General features: G+C 52.9%; 1 protein-coding gene across 12 annotated transcripts in view; it reads right to left on the bottom strand.

Moving 5' to 3' along the window:
- AGAP1 (ArfGAP with GTPase domain, ankyrin repeat and PH domain 1) overlaps positions 1 to 16,177 on the bottom strand; it is a 568,640-nt gene extending 552,463 nt beyond the window's left edge. For 8 of the 12 annotated variants that reach the window (XM_067027210.1, XM_067027206.1, XM_067027209.1 and 5 more), the window contains exon 1: positions 15,969 to 16,175. In XM_067027210.1, coding sequence (XP_066883311.1) covers positions 15,969 to 16,131 — 163 coding nt within the window. In that variant the 5' untranslated portion in view covers positions 16,132 to 16,175. Of the gene's footprint in view, positions 1 to 15,968 lie in introns of all 12 variants that reach the window. The other 4 variants (XM_059055294.2, XM_067027207.1, XM_059055295.2 and 1 more) reach the window with 2 other exon arrangements.
- Between the last annotated feature and the right edge of the window lie 6,213 nt (positions 16,178 to 22,390).

Genomic DNA, 22,390 nt, shown 5'->3' with positions numbered 1-22,390 from the left:
AGTCAAGGGCTTCCCTGGTGGCTCAGTGGTTGAGAGTGTGCCTGCCGATACAGGGGACGCGGGTTCGTGCCCCGGTCCGGGAGGATCCCACGTGCCACGGAGCGGCTGGGCCCGTGAGCCATGGCCGTTGAGCCTGCGCGTCCGGAGCCTGTGCTCCACTACGGGAGAGGCCACGACAGTGAGAGGCCCGCGTACTGCCAAAAAAAAAGAGAGAGTCAAGGGGGAATTCCCTGGCCGTCCAATGGTTAGGACTCCAAGCTTCCACTTCAGGAGGCAGAGGTTCAATCCCTGCCTGGGGAATTAAGATCCCACATGCCTTGCGGCCATTTAAAAAAAAAAAAAGAGTCAAGCTTTAAGGAGAATTTTGGTTGCCTGTTGTTGAAATAGACAAGCAAGACATCTGAAATCCTTCCACCACGAAAACGCATGGAGGCTGGGGCATTCCTTTTTTTTTTTAATTTATTTTATTAAAGTATAGTTGATTAACAATGCTGTGTTAATTTTTACTACACAGCAAAGTGATTCAGTTATATATATATACATTCTTTTTCATATTCTTTTCCATTATGGTTTATCATAGGATATTGAGTATGATTCTTTGTGTTATACACTAGGGCCTTGTTGTTTATCCATCCTATATATATAACAGTTTGCATCTGCTGACCCCAAACTCCTAATCCATCCCTCCCCTGCCCCCGGCAGGCAGCCACAAGTCTGTTCCCTATGTCTGTGAATCTGTTTCGCAGATAAGTTCATTCCTGTAACTGATAGCATTATGGTATTTGTCTTTCTCTGTCTGACTTACTTCACTTAGTATGATAATCTCTAAGTCCATCCATGTTGCTGCAAATGGCATTATTTCATTCCTGTCTTATGGCTGAGTAATATTCCATTGTGTATATGTACCACATCTTCTTTATCCATTCACTTGTTGATGTACATTTGGGTTTGGTTCCCATGTCTTGGCTACTGTAAATAGTGCTGCTGTGAACATTGGGTATCTTTTCAAATTATAGTTCTGTCCAGATATATGCCCAGGAGTGGGACTGCTGGATCATATGGCAACTCTAGTTTTAGGTTGCTGAGGAAGCTCCATACTGTTCTCCATAGTGGCTGCACCAATTTACATTCCCACCAACAGTGGAGGAGGGTTCCCTTTTCCGGGAGCGTTCTTTTTTAACTAAACTGTTAGAACGAGAGAATCTCTGTCCCATCAGCAGGTGACATGTTCGAAAGTTAAGCTTTCCCCACTTTGTGGGGAGAGGTGGTCACTGTAAGCAAGTCAGAGGAGAGCAAGGGAGGAAGGGATGGACACTCAGAGACGCCCAGAAGCTCAATCCCTCTAGTCGAGTGACAAGAGGTGACAACTGAAATGTATTTTTGCCATAAGTGCCCCTCAGCTAAAAGCCAGCCTGGACTTCGAAGAGATAATCATGACGAAGTGCAAGTTAAAACCTAGGGCTCTGGCTGGATATTTTAGACCCACAGGCTCACCGAATGGAAATTCGGTTTGGAAGCAAAGGCAGGGCTGTGAGCTAAGCTGGCTTGAAGGCTCGAGTCCGGGGAGAAAAAAGTCTGACCTGCCAGCATGACCTGGGTGCAGCCCGGAGAGGCACCCCGTGACGTGCAGACAGCAGCACGGAGCCGTGGCGAAGACACTGAGAGGCTATACGGGGGAAGGAATCTGCTGATTCAGCCCCCCTGAAAGGCTGCATGGTCAAAGGCCAGCTCTGGGCAGGATGTGGAGGGAGCTGCAGGGGGTCGATTGAGGAGGAGGCCACGGACTAATAGCCCTTTGTGAAGTCCTCGCTGGCTCGAGGACAACCCAGAAGATGTGCCCCATATGGGCCCAGTCTGGGGAACAGGAATTTGGGCCTAATCAGGTTCTGTAATTAACGCTGCTGAGACAGGAATCACACTATAATTTGGCTCCCAGTTCAGCTCAGGATGCTCCCTAAACGCATAAACTGGAGAGGTGAATGCGAGCTGAACTAGACACCTAGCGTACAGGCCGTACACACACGTGGGCTCGATAACCACACCTGCAGCATCTACCGTGTGCTCACCGCAAGGACAATGATAGAGCACCACCAGGATTACAGAGAGTTCCACGTCTGCTTCTCCTATCTCTGGGTAAGTCTGGGGAACCAGGGTATAGTGGAGATGCTGGAGATTATTATCACGGACAGGGTTCCTTCTGCAGACCCCTGCACACTCTCGGATGTCATAACAAGGCCTTCAACGTGTGTGCACCTGTTACACGAGGCACACAAGGGCTAGATCATCCACGTACTACATGGATTACATACACACGTACAATATGTTTTCTTCCCTTTTTGGCTATTACTCTGCTGAGTGAAATTTCACTCTCGGGTTTGTTGAGGGAAAGAAGACTGGGTGGAACAACTGAACACAGTGCCCTGGGACCATCTGGCTTCCTCTGACCGAGTCTTCTCCTCCCCACCTCCCATCCCCTCCTCTACCTCCACCAGACCAGGTCAGTTCAGGGACTGAGGAGCAATGGATGGGACAGTGGCAGTCACTTTGGAGACTGGAGGAACCTTGAGCTCAATCAAAGTTCAACACCACGGATTCTAGACTCTGAAACTGAGTCTGAAAGGGACACATGTGTCTCCCAAGGGTTCCATAGCAAGTCACTGAGGCGGGAGCCTGTCTTGGCTCCCCCAGCTAGGGTTGCCTGTCCCCCTACAAGTCACACAGAGTCATCAGGGCTGGGATCCTCCGCGACATCATTCTGCTTCCAGGAAGTGATCATGGTGTAACATGATCCAACAAGGAAATGCCTGTGTTCCATATCAACACATGGACTATTCCTAAAACCAAAGTCCTGGACAAAGAGGATGGCATGCCACCCCATCAACCAAGACCACCAAGGCCCAAAGTGGGCCCTCCCAAACACACACATGCTCAGCCATAGAAGTCAAGTCAGAGCTCAATTCAAAGTGTCCCTTTGGGTTCAAGGCTGAAATGTATCGAGATTAACAACACACACTACTATATATAAAATAGATAATCAACAAGAATCTACTATATAGCACAGAGAACTCTACTCAATATTTTGTAATAACCTATGAGGAAAAAAAATTGGAAAAAGAATATATATATTCAGTTATATATAATACACATATATTCAGTTATATATATATATATATATAAAACTGAATCACTTTGCTGTTCACCTGAAACTAACACAACATTGTAAATCAACTATGCTTCAATAAAATAAAATACAAAAATAAATTTTTAATTTTTTTAAATTTTATTGAAGCATAGTTGATTTTTAAAATAAATTTTAAAAAAAAAAGATTAACAACAAAAACTGTCCTTCCGAGGCACGAGTTAAAGCAACTTCCCCTGCAGAAGGAGACACTCCACATTCAATCCAAGCTTAATAAGCACCTTGTCCCTGCTGTGCCTGCACAGCACCTGGAATCTGACACCATGACACCCAGATGGTACCGTTTCCAGAAATCCTTTGGATTCCATGCCAACATGGAGCCAGCCTAGGAAACCCCTGCATTCTATTAAAAATGCCTGCTGAGGGCTTCCCTGGTGGCGCAGTGGTTGACAGTCCGCCTGCCGATGCAGGGGACGCGGGTTCGTGCCCCGGTCCGGGAAGATCCCACGTGCCGCGGAGCGGCTGGGCCCGTGAGCCGTGGCCGCTGAGCCTGCGCGTCCGGAGCCTGTGCTCCGCAACGGGAGGGGCCACAACAGTGAGAGGCCCTCGTACCGCAAAAAAAAAAAAAAAAAAGCCTGCTGAATTATCATCCTCTGGATGGAGAGATATACGAAACATTAACTAGCAGAGAAGCAAAGCAATGGCTATGTAAGAGTTCACTCTGAACGTTCTTTCAACTCTTCCACGTTTGAACTTTTTCATCACATTATGTTGAGGAAAAGAGATCCTCCTCAACTTGTAAACAATGTTCATCTCTTTTCATTGCAAGATGTCTTGCTCACACAAATCCCAGACCCTAGGCTGTGGGACACAGGGACCCAGAAGGGGTGGCCTGCAGTCCACCCAGGGGCTGAGGGCTCCGCGGACTCAGGTGAGGGGGCTCCCTTGCCACACCCCGCGCTACACAAAGCGCCCAGGTGTCTATACCAAAGAGTGGAGCAGGGTCCCATCTTCCGGGATGAGGGAGTCTGCACCGCGCTGAGATTCTTTTATGTCCAAGCAGGTGACCTGGAAACTGAAAATCCCAGAAGTGCACCCCTTCAACCTGCATCCCCTCAGAAGCTGAAGCTGGGATTCTAGAAGAAACACAGGCTCTGGCGTCTGAGTCTGGAATGCTGAGCCACTTCAGAAAAAGCAGCACTGCCACCAAGTCCAGACCCAGCTCGCCATCCGGGCAGGGTCCCCACAACACACAGACAGAAGCGCACAAGCCAACTGCCCATGATCTGAGCGCCTACCACTCCCCCCAAGCCCACAATTCTCCTGCCAAGCAAGATGTTGAGGGAAAGAGTTTGGGGCTTCGGAGGTTGCGGGGGGTGGGGGGGACTCCAGATTTAGAGAGCAGGCAGGAAGAGATAGGTATATAATTTTTTTATGCCCCAGCATAAGATGACCAGAAGAGCAAGTCCAAATTGAGAAACCTGGGTAAAACTGAAATTATTCAAGTGAAAAAAACAAAAATAGAAACACACTTTTTTGTGTGAAGACAGTGCGATTTCCTTGGGCAGAGGCGAGAGTTTTCAAAGGCCTCCTTCGGAAGCGACACGCCAAGCTGCCCAGTCAACGACCCCCCGCCCCAAGTGGCATTAGCTTCCCATCTTCTGGGGCTCAAACAGCGCTTCCTGCAGGAGCTCCTGGGCTCCCCAGGGCACCCCCTCCAGCCCTCCCAGCCCACTGCACCCCTGGCCCGAAGCCTGTGCCTGCACTGACCTACACAGCAAGCAGCCTGTTCGCCTCTGCGCTCCCAGCACGTGGCTCTACAAGTCTACGGATTAAAGCAATAAAGTGAAAAAATAAATATACACCTAATAGACAGATACGGTATAGCTAGAGAGACAGAGACAGAGAGGGAGACACAGACACAAAAGGGATTTAGGCACCAGTCCAGCACCATGGAACACGTGCTCTGGGGCAGGCACAGGTGGCCAAGAGACGACCCGGCTGGATGAGCAGGACCGCAGAGCCACCAGAGCCCAGGCTCAATCACGCACGTCCCCCTGCGGACTGATTCAGCTCCTGGAGAGTAATGCACGCTAGCTGTACTCCAAAGAGGCTGCCGTGCCCCTCCGACACCCAGTTAAGTGTCTGCAGGGGAGGAAGTGGCTGCCGTACATCCCAGATGCCTGCCCCGCAGCCTGGATGACAGACGGGGGTGACTTGTGAATCTATACATCCGAGCCCACCCTGCAGGGGCAGGGTCCTTCCACCACAAATCCCAGGTAACCGGGTAACCGCCCTGCTGTGGCTGAGCACCCCTCCGGCCCAAACCTTAGGGCTTCCAGGGCATCCAGAGGTGGAATCCCCCAACACGCCCACTCCTGCGTTCCCTGGGTCAGACCTCGCTCCCTCCTCCTGCCCCCTCCACCCGAGACTCACGGCAACCTCAGGCCTGCACCTGCATCTTTGGGGGGCCCACCTGTTTCCCTGCTCCCTTGCCCAGGCCCCCACCTCCCCTTGCAACAGCTGTTGTGGGGTTTTTTAATTTTTTTTAATTTATCTATTTATGGCTGCGTTGGTCTTCGTTGCTGTACGCGGGCTTTCTCTAGTTGCAGCAAGCGGGGGCTACTCTTCGTCGTGGGGCGCGGGCTTCTCATTGCTTCTCATAGCTTCTCTTGTTGCAGAGCACTGGCTCTAGGCATGCGGGCTTCAGTAGTTGTGGTGCATGGGCTCAGTAGTTGTGGCTCGCGGGCTCTAGAGCACAGGCTCAGTAGTTGCGGCACACGGGCTCGGGAGTTGTGGCACACGGGCTCAGGAGTTGTGGCTCGCGGGCTCTAGAGCACAGGCTCAGTAGTTGTGGCACGCGAGCTCAGTAGTTGTGGCTCATGGGTTCTAGAGCGCAGGCTCAGTAGTTGTGGCTCGTGGGCTCTAGGCACGTGGGCTTCAGTAGTTGTGGCACATGGGCTCTAGAGCGCAGGCTCGGTAGTAGTGGCGCATGGGCTTCGCTGCTCCACAGCATGTGGCATCTTCCCGGACCAGGGCTCGAACCCGTGTCCCCTGCACTGGCAGGTGGATTCTTAACCACTGTGCCACCAGGGAAGCCCGACAGCCCAACTGTGGACCCTCCCTTCCACTCCCCCCCAGCACCAGTCGCCACCACCACTTCTATCCTGCCTGGTAACAGCCGAGCAACACGGCACAACCTTTTCCAAATGGAAATCCATAATCTGTCATTTCCATGGCCCAATAAATAAAAGCACTCCCAGCATGCTCCCTGGGGCTCACCGGGCTCCTCTCCATCCTCTGGCCTCTTCTACCCAGGTCCCCGCAGGCTGCAGAGAATATGGGTTCTGGATGTTCCACTCCTATTACCCACCCTCCCGGAAAGCCCCCACTGCCTGATTCCCACCCAGCTTCCAAGAGCGGTTAACGCCACTCCCCTCCCCTGCATCACACCACCTGCTTATCCCAGCCTGGCCAGTGTGGCCTCCTGAGCTAGGTCCGACTGCGCTGCGAGAGGGGCTCCAAGCCCACACGTCCACCTGTACCCCCAGATGCAAAGAGAGTGCTTTGCCCACTGTCCGCGCTCGATAAAATCTGGCCTACTGATTCTCATATTGGCCACTTCCCATACCAAACAAAGTGAGGGTCAACCCGGCCCTCCCAAACCCCATCCCTCGAAGTAAATATTTGCGTTTGTACAGCCACTGGACACGTTCACACAGGCACACACCCCCCTCTCTCTCTCAGGCCCTGGGGTCCTTACCAGCTTCCCGGGTTTGGCCTCGTGAGCGTGGCCTTTGTGGAGGGGGATGGGCGGCTCCCAGGACACAGCCGGAGGAACAAAGAAAATAACCCCTTGAGAGTAACAGAGAGTTGGCAACACTTCGCTGATCTTTTTCCCTTTTGTGCCTCCGCATAATTGCTACGAGCAACAGAGACTGAAGAGCGCTAATACGTAACCATTAAGACCACAGATCAGTTTGGACGGGGAGTACAGAAGGAGTTTCCCTTCCGATGCCAACAGAGATGCACACGTCACCTAAAACCCGGCGCCGAGGTATGAGATAGACTCGAGGCTGGTCCAGGCTCAGCCAGGAGGACCCCCACTGACCACTGATGTCGGGCAGGAGCCAGGGAGAGCCGAGGGGACCCCGTTCCAGTCCCTGGGGAATCGCGCCATCCGCAGTTTCAAGGAAAACACTTCCCGGTGAAGGATTTCACTCTCACAGCTCCACTTACAAAGCTATACTTATTCCACTAACAGGGAATGAAGAGCCTATAGGATATCCAAAGCTAAAAACCTAATGTCTAAGACAGTGCCGGAAACGTATTAAGCACCTGACTGTTTGTTTCTGGACAAACAGCTGGAAAGAAGGAGAAGCAAAGGATGGAGACAGCAGGCAGCCACCATCCCGAGTGTCTGCAGTGAACCTTGAACAGCCAGGAAAGGTCTCCAGACGGGGGCCACCAATGGAGCGGGTTCAGGAGCAGCTACGCTGACCTGAGAGAAGGGGTAACAGGACGCAGCGCTCAGCTCCCAGGCGTGCACCCCCCAACAGGAACGGGGACACGTGGGCACCAAAGGCACGGCAGCCCTATTCCCACCAGCCCCGAACAGGAAACCACCCAAATGCTCATCATCAGGAGAACAGGTAAGTAGATGGAGGCAACCACCTCCAACGACATGCAATACAGACGAGTCTCGCCCTGCGCCAAGCCAGCTCAGGTTTTTTGATCTGGATGCTGGATGTACCCACGTGGTCAGTTAGTGAAAACGCCCTCCCTTATGACCTGGGCATCCTTCTGGACCTATGTTTTATTACAAAAAAAAAAAAAAAAAAAGAGCTCAAAACAACTAGGTCGTTTGAAGTGGTCTCAATCCCTCCAATCCCAAACTCCTAATAGTAACATACGGAAAATCAGAGATCCAAGCTTGATCGTCAAAGTTAAAACTGAAACGATTGTTTGTCTGTCTGAAATCAGGTTCACCAGCCTGACCTGACAGGAGCGGTGTCAGGACAGGAGGAGACTGAGTCACTGCTCACAGCAGCACCCAGATCTTTGGAAACCACAGCAAAGGGTAGGCAGGCAGGCCCACGGAAGTCCCTTCCCTGGAAAATACGCCGGTTCGCCCCTCTCAGACAAGGACAACTGGAAACACAAACATCAGGCTTGCAGGGCAATCCGCTCTCTCCAAATCCACTTCTATTTCATTACAAAAGGGAGCCAGTAGCTACCACATCTGTAAGACCAAATCTTGCTGACGGCCACCATCTGCCTTCACACAGAGAATATGAAGGAATAAAAACTCTTTCCGGAAACTAAGGTGGGTCTTGTTTTGTTGTAGGTACTCACGAAAATTTTTTTCTCTGTCGTACGCTCAGTACTGCTGGTAGACTATGTCCATATCACCTAAAACTCCCTGAATGAAAACTAAATTCACTGCCTGAAGCTACGGTTCCCCCTTTAAGACTATCATCTGAGGATCCAGTAACAGTAGCTTTGTGTGCTAAGCTGAAAAGGGACATGGTTCTCTTTGCAAGAGTCTGCTGCGTGTTGACATTTCTAAGACCAAACATAAATCGTCTGTGAACATGGCTGGTAATTATTTGGAATTCTTCTCCCAGAACCATGAAAAGTGTTTCCCACCCTTCCAAAAAAAAAAAGAAAAAAAGAAAAAAGAAAAAAAAGCAGCTTCTAACCAGGATGCTAATGACAAGCAGACGGCATCGGCAGTTTCTGAAGATTACACAGTCGCTTGTGTAGAAACACTGCACAAATACTCCCAACACTGCAGCCCAAAAAAAGACAGTCCGCATCAAAGAGCGGGAGAAGTGTGAAATCTGCAAAGGAGCCCCTGGTTAAACAAAAACACCAGCCTGTTCACAGAGAGCTCAGGGTGGCCACCTGTTCAGGGCCGGTGGCGAGCTCTGATTAGCAGTGTGGGAGAAACTGTATCAGAGCTATGACAGCCCCCGCTCGGGCCCCGGGCCCCACCCTCCAGCCTATATTTAGTCTGCTGTTTGTGGAAATGTCCCAACCCAGCACACAGACAAGCTCTTTGGCTGGTTGCTCCAAGGGTCCAGTAACAAATCTCTTCTGCTGGGGCAGGTAACCTTCTCTCCTTCCCTCCCTGGCCGCCACACGCAACCAAGGCAGCCCCTCCCGGCCTGGGTCAGTCGTGAGCAGAGAGCACAGGGAGGCAGAGGGAGGGGGCCCACTGCGATGCCAGCCCTGCCCCCGGATGGGTCATCACCGCGACCCGGCGTGCAGGCTTCCCACACCACAAGAGGGGAGCCAACACCCCCCACTCAGCCTCAGAGGCCCGCGGCTCCCGGAAGGACGGGGCTCAGGGCGGCACACACGGGGCCTGGCGCTCAGAACCCGGGGAAAATCACAGATGCTGCAGAGATTAGAGCTGAACATCTGTAGAGTACGTGTTCCTTCTCAGAGAAAGGTACTTAACAGAGGGTAGGAATTATGTGGCTAAGCACCAGATCAGAACCCCCACCCCTGGGGTTTAAAAAGAACTAAGCCTGATCCGCTTTGCCAAACTCAATCACTTAGGCGAAGGCCTCAAAGAATCTGGAGTGTTGGGCAGGGAGTGGGGGGGAGGGGTGGGGGACCCGGGTTTGCTGGAACGTCAGAGAAACAAGAGACAGGACCAAATCGGTAGTTCAAACAAGCCAGAGCCAGACGCACCAACTGTGAGCACCCGAGGGTACACAGGGAAAAAGGACGCAAAATAAGAGATTTTAGTCGTAACAAAATAAAGTCAGTGTGAGACCAAAAAAAAAAAAAAAAAAAACCAACAACAACAACAACAGAGCTGGTAGTAACGGGGCTCCAGGTTCAGGTTCTGCTGTGAAGGTTCCTGCAGCTGCCAGGGCTGCTTCTCCCTTCTGAGTCACTGCCACCAGGCTCCCCACACAGCCTTCTTAAGCTGCTAATAACATACAGCTCTCCTGTTTAGAAATGCTCTTTTAGCTGCACAACGAAAACAAAACATATCACCTGCCAAATCACCGTAACAAGTGAATAAGGAAGAACCCCACTTAAACACGCAGGAGGCTACGCTAAAGATCAACGACCGCAGAGACGCAGGAAGGGAAGAGTCCACAGAACCCTGCACCGGGGTCTACGGTCTCCCTCCCTGAGGGATGCCCTTGGCGACGTCCACCACCCGCCAGCCACGCTCCTCGCAGGACACTCAGCATCAGCACCGGGGAAGCAGACTGAACCTGGACTTGAACCCATCGAACCTGGGCTTCAGGGCCTCCTCCACTGTGTTTAAGCTGTGTCTCCAGAAGCAACGCCCTGGGCTGTTGGCCCCCACCTGTCACCCACAGGGAAGGACAAGACGACGCCCCTCCGCTGACTGAAAGCCCTGAGCGGAGCCCTGGCCCGGAGAGGATGCCGAGTCTGCCGCCGGAGCTCCCCGCCCTCCCCGCCGTGCTCCTCAAAGCGCCGTGCCTGCACTGACCCCACCAGCATCCTCTGGAAACCTGTCAGAAGCACATTCTCAGGCCTGCTCCCAACCTACAGAACCAGAAACCCTGGGGGCAGGGCCAGCCAAACCCGCTTCCCCGAGCCCTCCATGCACGCTTAGCTTCGAGGACCGAGGCTCTCAACGTCCCACTGCAGAGGCGGCATTCCGTCAGCCGCCCAGCCTGTCACCCATCCACATCCCTATCAACGGTGTCGATGCTCCGTCTGCAGTTCACTTCCACCCAGGAGGAAGAAACACCACCCTTTTGCCGAGAGCCAGGCTGAAAAAGTTGCCAGGATTAAGCAAGCACATCTTCCTCTTCCCCTACATGCGCCAGAGGAAACTTCACTTCCACCCAACCACCACGGGGCATTTGGTTTCCACCCAGGCTAATCCACCAGACCCCAAAACACCCCGGCCCTGTAACACCTGTGCTCTTGGGACAACTATCAAAACACCGTCACTTCTGCCAGAGGCTCAACATCGTTCAGATCACCAGCAAGCAGCAAGAGGGCCCAAACACCAGACAAGACGTGCGCCCCTCTGACAAGCCACCTGCTCAGCAAACAGTTCCCGGGCATCCTCCCGGGCCAGCCACGACAGACTGCATCACTGAGGGGATCAAACACAAGCACGACCTGATCTTCCCCAAAGGGCTCCCAGTCCTTGCTGGGAGCTGGGGCCTGGGACACACAGGGAAGATGCTGACTTCAGCCAGGCTGAAGGGAAGAATCTGGAAGGGTCGGAGACCATCAAGGTATGAAATTTAACCTGGAAGTGACAGACCGCCACCCGAGAATTATTCCGAAGGAGGAGACTGTGACACTCACACCAATAACGAAAAGGCCCCATATTTACAATCTGTATTAAGCCTGAAAGATTACGAACATAGTCAAGGGTGTCCAGGAAGGGTTATGCTCACTCACGGCAGGAAGAAGGGATTTGTTCCTTAAACACACACACCGGCCCCAACCAGGTTAAATATAATTCTTATAGGCAAACAAACTCTTACGGAAGTTTTGCCGAGGTAAGCCACCACACAGAGAACCAAGACTTTCAGTTAGTGGCAGCATCCGCAACCCCTTCCTGTCTTGGGTAAAGGGGACACGTGCTTGGGATGGTTCGCACGTTCAGCCTGTGGAACTGTGAATAACTAGGAGCTTCACTCCTATAGCTCAGAAAGGGCTAGAGAGCCAGCGATGAGGTTCACCAGCCCAGCCCATCTCTTTCCAGCAAGTTTCCTACCCTTTCTGGGCCTCCAAGGTGGCGTCTGTGTCATGGGATCAGCATAGAATGGACTGAGATAACGCAGGTCAAGCACCTGGCGCTCTGCTGTTCACGGGTGCCCAACAGAGCTGCTGCACTGTGGGAGGAAAGGGGCTCCCTGCCCCATCTCCCCAGGTTGCCCAAGTGCTGGGGCTCAGCCCTTCAACGCCCCTGTGTAAGTGCCCTGACCAGGGGTGCCAGGCAGCGTTCTCTTGCCGAGGACTGGGCCACTGTGACCTCTCCAAGCCCTCCCAGGAAGCCACGCAAGCCACCGCGAGGCCGGTGGGGAACTCGGTTCCCCCCTCCCTGAGCAGCTAGCTGCTTGGTGAGTGCGGAGGCATGAATGCTGGTTAGGGGCTGCCCGTGGCCCGGCTGAGTGAGCTGGCCCGGCTTACCATTTGCATCACGGCTCGGCGGCAGGCAAAGCTGAATTACAAGGTGCGACGGCTAACAGAGCGGCTTTACCCGTAGGAGGAGAACAAGCTTTATTTAACAAGAAAGGCAGCTGACTCGTTCACCTCAACCCCATCAACCCTAGGTGGGCTTTTTAAAGGAGAACTGGAGGGGGGACCCTCCAAGCAAGATGCTTGCTCACCCAGGAGGCAGGCTGGTCCCCGTTCATTTCCAGGCACGGAGAACACCCAGGGTGCCGGCCACAGCCCTGGGGAGCAGCCCAGAAATCTGAGCAGGTCAATCTGAAAACAGCAGGCAAGGCTTCCTTAAACGCCAGAGTTTGGAGGAAATAAGTAAATCTCTCAAAGTCCGAAGTGAAGATTTGAAGAAACACTTTTCTTCTTTCTTTTCTTTTTCTTCTTTTTTTTTTTTTTTTTTTTGGCAAGGTGATGTTTTAAAACAGGACTGAGAACTAAATCACATTCCCCATGGCTTCAAACAGGGTCACAGACCCATTCAGATTTGGGGAACTTGGTGAGCTCTTTCGACTAAAATATATACAATTCAGCCCATCATTAAGAGATTTTCCAGTCCAGACCCTCTTAGAATCACTGAAATAAGCATTAGCCGAAACATCCTCCCCTTTGGGCTTTATTTATTGGGGCTTTGACAAGCCCACTCCTCACTCCAACAGCCAACAATTCTTGAAAGACTCCAGAAAACAGGGAAATTTTAAGTAAATTATGGCACATAATTTGAATCCTTTGGTTCAGTCAAATGCTGGCATATTACGCCGATCTGAAAAATCGTATCTTTGAAATCGTTTCATAACGTTGAAAAGTGCTCACTTTATGCTAATCAGGTAGTTTTGTAAGTATGACTCCAACTTTGCGTAGGTACACACAGAGGCAGGAAAAAAGCCTACCTGCATCTCCTCTAAAATGCAGGCAATTTTCCGTTTGTTGTGACAAGAGATGTTTAAACCACTTGTTATGACGTGCATATACTTTCCTGATTGGAAACGGTCTTATTTTAAAATTCAGAGAGGTTTATGTTTTGCTACCGTACCATCCTCACCTGCAAGGTTCACAGGCAGGGGCAGATCTACGCGCGTTTCTTAGAGGTACTGTGATCCTCTGGGCGCACACTCAGTTACAGCGTGGAGTTAAATGCTCTGCAGTCTCCACACCCCACGGCAATGCTCTCCTACTCCGTGTGAGTGAAGAACCCATATCCTACACAATTGCACAAAACTGATTCTGCATGCTTCTCTCCTCACAGGAAAAATGTCATCCTGCCACAATTGAGCAATCGTCTCAATTTCCAAAATATCAATGATGTAGATGTAAATCACAACCGTATCTTAAAATTGGTAGTGTGTGAGAACATTTCATTATAACAAATGAACTTATATTTCATTAGGAGGGGCAGGGGAAGGTGCTTTGGGGGGCTGCAGACCTAGGTTCAAAGGATCCTTTGGTTCAGACCCGACTTTGACCTCGGTCAAACGTTCAGGAGGTCATTATCCTTCCCTGAATGAAGTTGGCCCACATTCCCTCACAGCGTTGGTACAGCCCCACATCGAGCTTATGAATGCAAGAGCATGCTTGCTAAAGTTCTATACAAGTAAAAAGTGGTATCGTTGTTAATAAGAATGCAAAGAACAGAATCATAGTTGAATGGTTCTTAAGCCTCATTAAATTAACCACAGCTCTGACACAATATAAACATTCCTTTTTCTAACAAAAAAAATAACAGCACTGCCAAAGTCCCAAGCAGGATTCATCACTGATTCTGCATCTTATTATTGATAACAAGGTGTCCAGCCGAGAAGGGGCCTAAAGTCTGACATAGTACAGGTAGACAGCAAGCTACCAGAAACCACCATCTAGGAACCACACAATATTTTGGTTTTTTTAGAAAATAAGGAAAAGAAAAGAAAAATGAAACCAAATCCTCTTGCTAGAAAGTCAAAGTGCTTTGCGGGGGGTGCCCGAGACCCCAGAACTGGGCTTCGCGATGGGAAATGCAAACGAGGCAGCATGCATCACACTCAGCTAGAGGTCTCTGCACAGAGACTAGGTGCTCTCAGCCAGGGGCTTTCAGTGCTAGTCACCAGCTTTCAAAGTGTTTCATCAGACTCCTATGGATGCTGCCAGAGAGCTGCGGAGAGACAGCAGAAACAGGCACAGGAGCCCTTCACTTGGGTGGCCACGGAGCCAGAGCCCAGGCTCTGGAGGGACGTTTCTGCAAGCTCACCCAGCATCAGCAGCCGTGTGTGCTGGTCCTGCGGCCTGCCACGAGTCTTGTCAGAGCCACACTGCAGCCTCTGCCTCTCGAGGAATCTGGAAGCATCTTAAATTGCCAACAGGGCGGCCAGGTGCTCTGAGAGCCAGGCCCACATAAGGCTGGAGCACTGTTCAGATCCTCCCCGGAATTAGCAAGTCCCCTATGGATACAGGCGGCCAATCAGCAGCCTGGCTGGGAGGCTGTTCAAGTCCATAGGGCTGCCAAATGCCAAGAGAATCAGCACCACCACATCCACCTTCTCCACCTAACTCGTCAAGCGTCAAGCCGAGACACTCTGGGGTGAGCAGTTGAGGCAGCACGGCACCAAAGCAGCGCTCCCCCGAAGCCAGTGCCCCCTCACCTGCAGGTGGAGGGGAGCTGGGCGATGCCTGCGGCTGCACTCCCGACACACTCCTGCCAGGCCTCAGAACCTTCTCAGTGTTCCTCAACTGTGGCCAGAGTGGCTTCTGCTTAGGACAGTTCTATATTACGGACAACCCACCCTTCAGTTCTTTTACCATCACTGACCAATGGCAGTGAGAAGGGAAGCAAGGGAACAAACCGGAAGCCGAAGAGCAGAGAAATAAGAGCCACGGTAAACCCCAGAAAACACAGGCCCAGGAGAGGCAGAACTCGGCTCAGCGGCTCCTGAGGACCCCACTGCCTCGCCTGACTTGCAGGAAGGGTGGGTGGCCTCCCAGGGCCAGGTGCGTGAAAGTGAGACCCCCAGGGAGGGTTCCTCTGATGTGACCCAGGATTTTTGGTAAAAAAAAAAACACGCCATAGAGGAAGCCAGCTTCTGCACAGGGGCAGGTGGACCAGCACCGGGACACGATGCAGCCTGCTGCGGGGGCTGGCTCTCCGCTCCGGCTAAGGTCAGCTCTCTCCACTGTGCCCCCGAAATGGCCAAAGACACCAAAGGGGTTGGCCCTGCCCGCCTAAGCACGCCAGCCAGAGCCTCGCCCCCAGAAGCAACACTTCTCAAAACACGACCTCTTCAACGTCCAGCAAGACGCTCGGCCCCAGCCTGGTAACCTGTCGCGGTCCGGTGGCGCCAACCCCTCCGGCTGCCCCGGGGCCTGGGCTGGGCCGGGTCACTCGGGTGGCCCAGGACGCGGCCACACGGAGCCACTTTCTCACCGGAGACTCTACTGCCCATTAGCACATTATCGCCGGCGATCCATCTTCCCTGGCAGAGCTGGCGGCGCGTTCGCCCGGCCCTCGGCCTCCCCCTCCGCTCTCGCCTGGCCTTGCGGGGTGAGAAGCACCGCAGTGCCCACTCGGCGGGGCAGCCGCGTGCCACGGCCCGGCGCGTGTGTACACACGCACGCACACACGCGCGCGCCCGTTCCCCTGCGCCTTCCAGAAGCCCCGCGGCGGCCCGGCCCTCACCTTCGATGGCGATGACGTGCTCCCGGATCTGGTTCTGCAGCACCGGCTCCTCCACGCGCTCCAGCAGCTCGTAGATGGAGTAGATGTTGGGGTGGACCGACTCGAAGCGCTGGATCTCGGCCCGGATGGCAGCCGAGTTGGCCAGCTGCTGCTGGTAGTTCATGGTGCAGGCACCGCGCCCGGAGCCGCGCGCCCCCCCGCCGCCGCCGCCGCCCCGCGCCCCGGGGCCCGCGGGCCGCCGAGCCCGGGGCGCCGCAGCCCCCGGGGAGCCGGGCCCGCCGGCGGCGGGCGGAGGAGGCGCGAGAAGAAAGGAGCAGGCGGAGCAGGCGCGGGGCCGGCCCGCCGACTCAGTTCATGGCCGGGACGCGCAGCCGGCGGGCGGACGAGCGAGCGGGCCCCGGCGCCCCGGGTCAGCGGGCCCCCATGGAGCGCCGCGGCGGGCGCGGCCGGCCCCGGAGGAGGCTCGCTCGGGCGCCTTCCTGCGCCGCAGCCGCCTTCCACCCTTAGGCGCTGCCCCGCCGAGCAGCCATTAAAGCCCAGGCAGCCGCCGCGCTCTGAGCGCCGGGGCCGAGGGCCGGCCCCCGGGCAGCGGCCGCGCCGCTCGGGGCGCCCGGCCGCGGCGTGGGTCCGTGCGCTGCGTGCTGCGCCGCCCGGCGCGCCGGTACCCCCGCGCCGAGTCCGCCGTGCACCGCCCGCCGAGCCCGGACCGAGCCGCAGGCGCCTTGCAAGCCGCGGAGCCCGCGCCGAGCGCCACCCGCCGCCTGCCCGGCCGGCCCCCTCCCCGGCACGCAGGGCTCCGGCCCACGTCGGCCCCGCCTCCGCCCGCGCCCCGCCCGCCCGCGCGCTCGCCTCCCGCCGCCGCTGCGTCCTCCCCGGCGCTTCCCAGCGTGCCAGATCCCGGGGAATTGCGCCAGGCTCCGCCCCGCGCCGGCCCCTAGGCTTCCTGGGACTTGTAGTCCGCGCCGCGCCGCGTCGGCGCCCCGCCGGGACCGCGGGGAGGAGGCGCGCACGATGCCCGGGGCCCGCGTGCGGCCGGGGACCCGGGGGCGAGGGGCCGGGCTGACGGGCTCGCAGACCCTCGACGCGGTCGGGTCCCTGTCCCATCCTCTCCACGAGTCTCTGCGCTGCCCCGCGGCTGTCCCGCCGTCTCGGGACCCGGGAGGCGGTGCGCGACCCCGTCCGCGTTTTTGTTTGTTTCTGAGCGGCTGGCTAGAGGAGCCTCTGCGACTCGCCGTGTCCCCCGACCGACTTTGTTACCTCCCCTCCCCCCAGCCCCAGTTTTCACTTGCTGTCTTCTTTTGCGAAAGTGACACAAGTGCTTCCTCTAAATAAACTTAAATTTCTTCCCGAAGGCGAAGAGCCTCCTTAGCCGTGGCGGCGTGGGTATTCACACAACAGGAGTGAAGTTTAGACGGGGACACGAGGTGCTGTGAAATACCACGGAGGCTCCCTAGGCATCCTTTTCCTTTAAAATTAAAAAAAAAAAATTTTTTAAAAACACAAGCGAACTGAGATGTGGGTCCCCAGCCTGTTCACCCACCCCAATCCCCGCGTAAGCTCAGCGCCCGGGACCCCGCGGAGCCTGACCGCACTGCAGCAGTGGGCCCAGCGCGCGCAGAAGGCTAATCCCGCAGGTTCGACGCAAACCGGATGGTTGCAGATGTGCTGAGCACCGGCGCCAAGTTTGTGGCACCGGCCTGATCCCTGACCCCGCCCACCCAAGTGACCTTTTGGAAACGCGAGTCCGCTGCCCTGGCATCCCTGATCAAAGCCAGCTGAGCCTTCAGCTGGTTCGTGTGCAGCCTGCGTGTGGCTTACTCACCCTGGTATCCAGCCTCCTTGGGTTACACTCTGGGCTCACAGTTCCCCCAAACAAATGTGCCGACCACCTCCAGCACTCTCAGCCCTGACTCACGCCTTCCTCCCTGTCCCCAATCCCAGCAGGGTCCCTGATGCCTGAGGCAGAGTTCTAGGCTCCCTCTGTGATACGCCTCTGGCTTTGCTCTCATCCTACCTAACTTTAGTAACTGAGAAGCCGACAGTGTGCCCTCATCTTAACGTGTCAGCAGTCATTGGTCGCTCCCCTCCTTGAACCCTTCTCCTGGCTGCTGGGATAACATGATCACCAGGCTTTCCCACTACCTTCCCTGCTTCTCAGTCCGGTTTGTGATTCCCCTGTTACTCCTGTAACCTTTAAATATGGAGAGCCGCTGGGGCTCATCTCCGGGTCTCTTTTCTATAAGCGGGGAATCTCTGTCTTTTGGGTGTGAATATCATATACAGGTTAATGAACCTGAAATTCATATCTCTAGCCCAGACCTCAACCCTAAATCACAAATTCATATCCAACCGCTTCGTCAGCATCTCTTGGATGCCTGCTGACAACTGAAATCTAACATGTCTCAAACTGAACTCTTGTTATGCCCTCCTCCTGCTCCTCCTGAAATCTTCTCTGTTCCAGTTATGGGCAACTTCAGGCCTCCTTTTGCTCAGGTTAACAACCATCCTTGATGCCTCTCTCCCCCATACCCCAAATAGTGTCAGCTCTACCCCCGCAAGATCCAGAATCTCACAGCTTCTCACCACCCCACTGCCACCAACCTGCTCAAGTCGTGATCATTTAGCCTCTGGGTTATTGCTAGGAAATTGATCTAGCAACTGATCTCCTTGCTTCTTATCTTGTGCCCTTACAGTCTGTTCTCAAGAAGGCAGCCTTGGTGACCCTTATAAAACCCAAGTTAGGTCATGTTAAGCCTCTGCTCAAAACCCTCCCGTGACTCCTGTCCCATTCAGAGTAAAATTCAGCTCCTTACTGTGGCCTCCAAAGCCATACACACACTAGATAGAGCCTATCAAGAGCTGCGTGGGATGTGATGGTTCCCCCTACTTGTAAGCTAACAAGGTAGCCTGCCAAAGACACAAGACTCCTGGGTCAGAAACAAAGGACTTTATTACTCATAGCAATAGCAGTAGCTAGGGGAGCAGCATTTTCATGAGCTGGTAGTTAACGGAGCCCCAGTTCCCAGAGGGCCAAGAGGTCCAGATGCGCATACAGGATTGACCTATAGGAGAGGAGCCCTGAGCTTAGAGAACCCCAATCTTTGATACGGGCAGTAAGCATTCTGCCCTATAACTGTGACAGGAAACCCTATCTTCATCTCCCAAGGCTGTTTGCTCTACAAAAGTTCTTGAAAAGATAGTTCAGAAGAAAGGCGGTCAGAGCCACAACTACCGAGCCCGTGTGCCACAACTACTGAAGCCCGTGCACTCTAGGGCCTGCGTGCCGCAACTACTGAGCCTGCATACTGCAACTACTGAAGCCTGCATGCCTAGAGCCCATGCTCCGCTACAAGAGAAGCCACCACAATGAGAAGCCCATGCACTGCAACCAAGAGTAGCCTCTGCTCGCCGCAACTAGAGAAAAGCCCGCGTGCAGCAACGAAGACCCAACGCAGCCAAAAAAAGGTTTTAAAAAGAACAAAGGCAGTCCATGCCTCTTCACTCAGACATGCAGAAGTGCAAGAGACCTAGGGAGGATTATCTCCCCCAGCTCCTTGGTACACCTCCCACCACAGCATCTGTCCTTCTTCCCCATTCTCCCCTCTTTAGCCACGCTGCCTGGCCTCCTTGCTGTTCCTTAAGTATACCAGGCACACACCCGACTCATGTATTTGCACATGGTGTTTCCTCCGTCAGGAATGCTCTTCCCCCAGCAATTTCAGCAGCTCCATCATTTCCTTCACACGTTACTCCAAAGCCGCCTTCTCCGTGAGGCCTCTTCTGACATCGTGTCTAAAATGGCATCCCTCTTCACCAACACTTCACATCTTCCTTCCTTGCTGTGGCAGGAAAAATCATGGCCCCCAAACATGCCCACATCCTAATCCCTGAAACCTATCACTATGTTATCTTACATGGCAAAGGGGCTTTGCAGAGGCAATGAAGTCAAGGATGTTGAGATGAGATTATCCTGGACTCTCTGGGTAGGTCCAGTGTAATCACAAGGGGTCTTATAAGAGGCGAGGCATCAGGGTCAGAGTCAGAGAAGGAGAGGCAGAGAGAGAAGTTGGAAGATGCTACACTGCTGGCTTTGAAGATAGAAGGATGGGACCACGAGCCAAAGAAAATAGGGGGCCTTTAGGAGCTGGAAAAGGCAAGAACATAGGTTCTCTCCTAAAGGTTACGGAAGGAATCCAGTGCTATCAGCTCATTTCTGACTTGTGACCTCCAGAACTATAAGATAATAAATTTGTGTTGTTTACACCACTATGTTTGTGCTAATTTGTTACAACAACAATAGGAAGTTAATACACTTGCTTAAATGTTTTCTTAGCACTCATCCCCATCTGATACAGTACATACTTTACTTAGTTATCTTGGGTGTGTTCTGTGTCCCAACCAGAACAGAAACTCTATGAGGGCCAGGATTTCCGTCTGCTTTATTCCTTGTTCTAGCTCCAGCACCTATAAGTGCCTGACACATAGTAGGTGCCCAATAAATGCTTATCAAATTAATGGCTTCCCCCTTAAACTGTAATTTCCATGAAGACAAGGACTGTCTCTCTTCTGCACAGTCCTTGGTCACTGTAGGGGCAATGAATATTCAACAAGTTAACTGATGAAAAATAGTAAATATCTCTCTTAAGGTAAGGGCTCCCCTCCCATCATACCAGGCACATAGTAGGTGTTCAATAAATATTAGCTGAATTGAAATGAAAGTTAGTTTTTCTAGTGACATGAGACCCGGTGGCATTTACAAGGAGGTTACTGGAGATTCATCTTATGTGAATACAGCCAAGAATTCGGGCCAATTTTGATATGATAGTCCTTCCAGGGACTTTAATTTGTGAGTGAAAACTTTACTATGAGAGCAAGCTGGCTCTCAAAGTAGTGAATTTCTCCTGTCTCCAGAAATATCAAGGAAAAGCCTGATAACCATCCCATTCATTCATTTGTTCATTCTCTCATTTATTCATTCAACAGATCTTCTCTGATCACCTACTCTGTCCTAGACAGGGTGCTACATTCCAGAAATAGGAAGACCAAAAAAAAAAAATGATGCCTGCCCTTAGAGAGCCTCCATTCCAGGTGACTATCTGTAGAAGAGGCATTGCTTTTGTGGTTCAATTTCTGAATCCAACTCAGAGATTGTGAACAGAGAGTGAGAATAGTTATAAATGAAGGTGGCCGTAAACCACCCCCCCAACACACACACGCACATGAACACAGGGTTTACACACTCAAACATTCAGTGGCTGAGTTACAGCTGGATGAATAATTCTGGTCATGTCTAAGTAAAAGTGTAAATTTAGGGCATTTCTGCTAGTGCCTAGCCATATACCTTTACGTTCTCCTGAAATGAAGCGGAGTGAGTTGTGTCCTCCGGAGGAAAAACTTTATTGTCATAACTTTAAACATCAAAACGCTCCCCATCCCCCAAGCGTGCACAGGTTCCCTTACGCATAGCTACATACCTATTCCACCTAAATTATCTCTAAGAAGTGATTTAGAAAATTTATAAAACATTCTGTGTCTCTGGATTCTTATATGCTTTATCTGTTTACCTGAGCTTGCATTGATTTCATTAGATTACTTTGCACGCTTGGTTGGGCAGCTCTGAGATTTTTATCTGACATGTGTGTAGACTGTAATATGACAGAGGTTGCTCCATCTCATGGGGTCACCTGCAGAGAGCAGAGGGTCGTTGCGAGGAACTAGCATCTCACAAAGGCTTTGGGCTCCAGATGGAGGTGGGGAGGGGCCACATAGGGCAGGAGAGGAGAGCAGGGACCAGGAAGAGGGGGAATTCAGAAAGAGCCAAGATAAAATTTCCTTATCTTGCATTTTGTTCTCTGAGGAAATGACTCCGGGGTGAGGACCAGAACACACACACAGTGTGTTGGCACTTTTGCAGTTTGAGCTCTAGACTGATCTAGACTGGGCTCTGTGGGGCCATGCCTCTCTACTGCATGAAGCTCTCATTCTCCTCCTGGCACCGCAGGACTTCAGGAGGCATGTGCGTCGCTTAGTGATAGGGAAAGTTCAGGAGAACAAGCCCCGTTGGGCAAGCTCGTTTCAAACCTCTGCACCCTTCACATTTGCTGACATTCCCGTGGCCAAAGCAGGTCACAGGACTGTGCCCAGAATCAGGGGAGGGAAGAACACCCCACCCACCATGAGAGGACCCTGCGGAGTTATGTGGCAAAGGTGAGGCTGTATAATCCTACTGTTGCAAGGTAGTGCAGAGCTGGCTATTAGTCCAGTGGGGCACGCCGCCCTTGGCCATGTGATCGAGCCCTTTAGCTGAAACTGTGTTCTTCATTCAGTTGTTTGACCCAGGGGAGAAAGCAGTGACATCTCACAGGGCAGTTGTGAACATCTGAATAAAGTATGTGGGCAAATGCTTTGTCACCTGCAGGTAT

The sequence above is a fragment of the Kogia breviceps genome, chromosome 2, assembly GCF_026419965.1.
Source record: "Kogia breviceps isolate mKogBre1 chromosome 2, mKogBre1 haplotype 1, whole genome shotgun sequence".
Taxonomy (NCBI): Eukaryota; Metazoa; Chordata; class Mammalia; order Artiodactyla; family Physeteridae; genus Kogia; species Kogia breviceps.
Note: the sequence above shows the minus strand (reverse complement) of the source record. Positions and strands in the feature narration are given on the sequence as shown.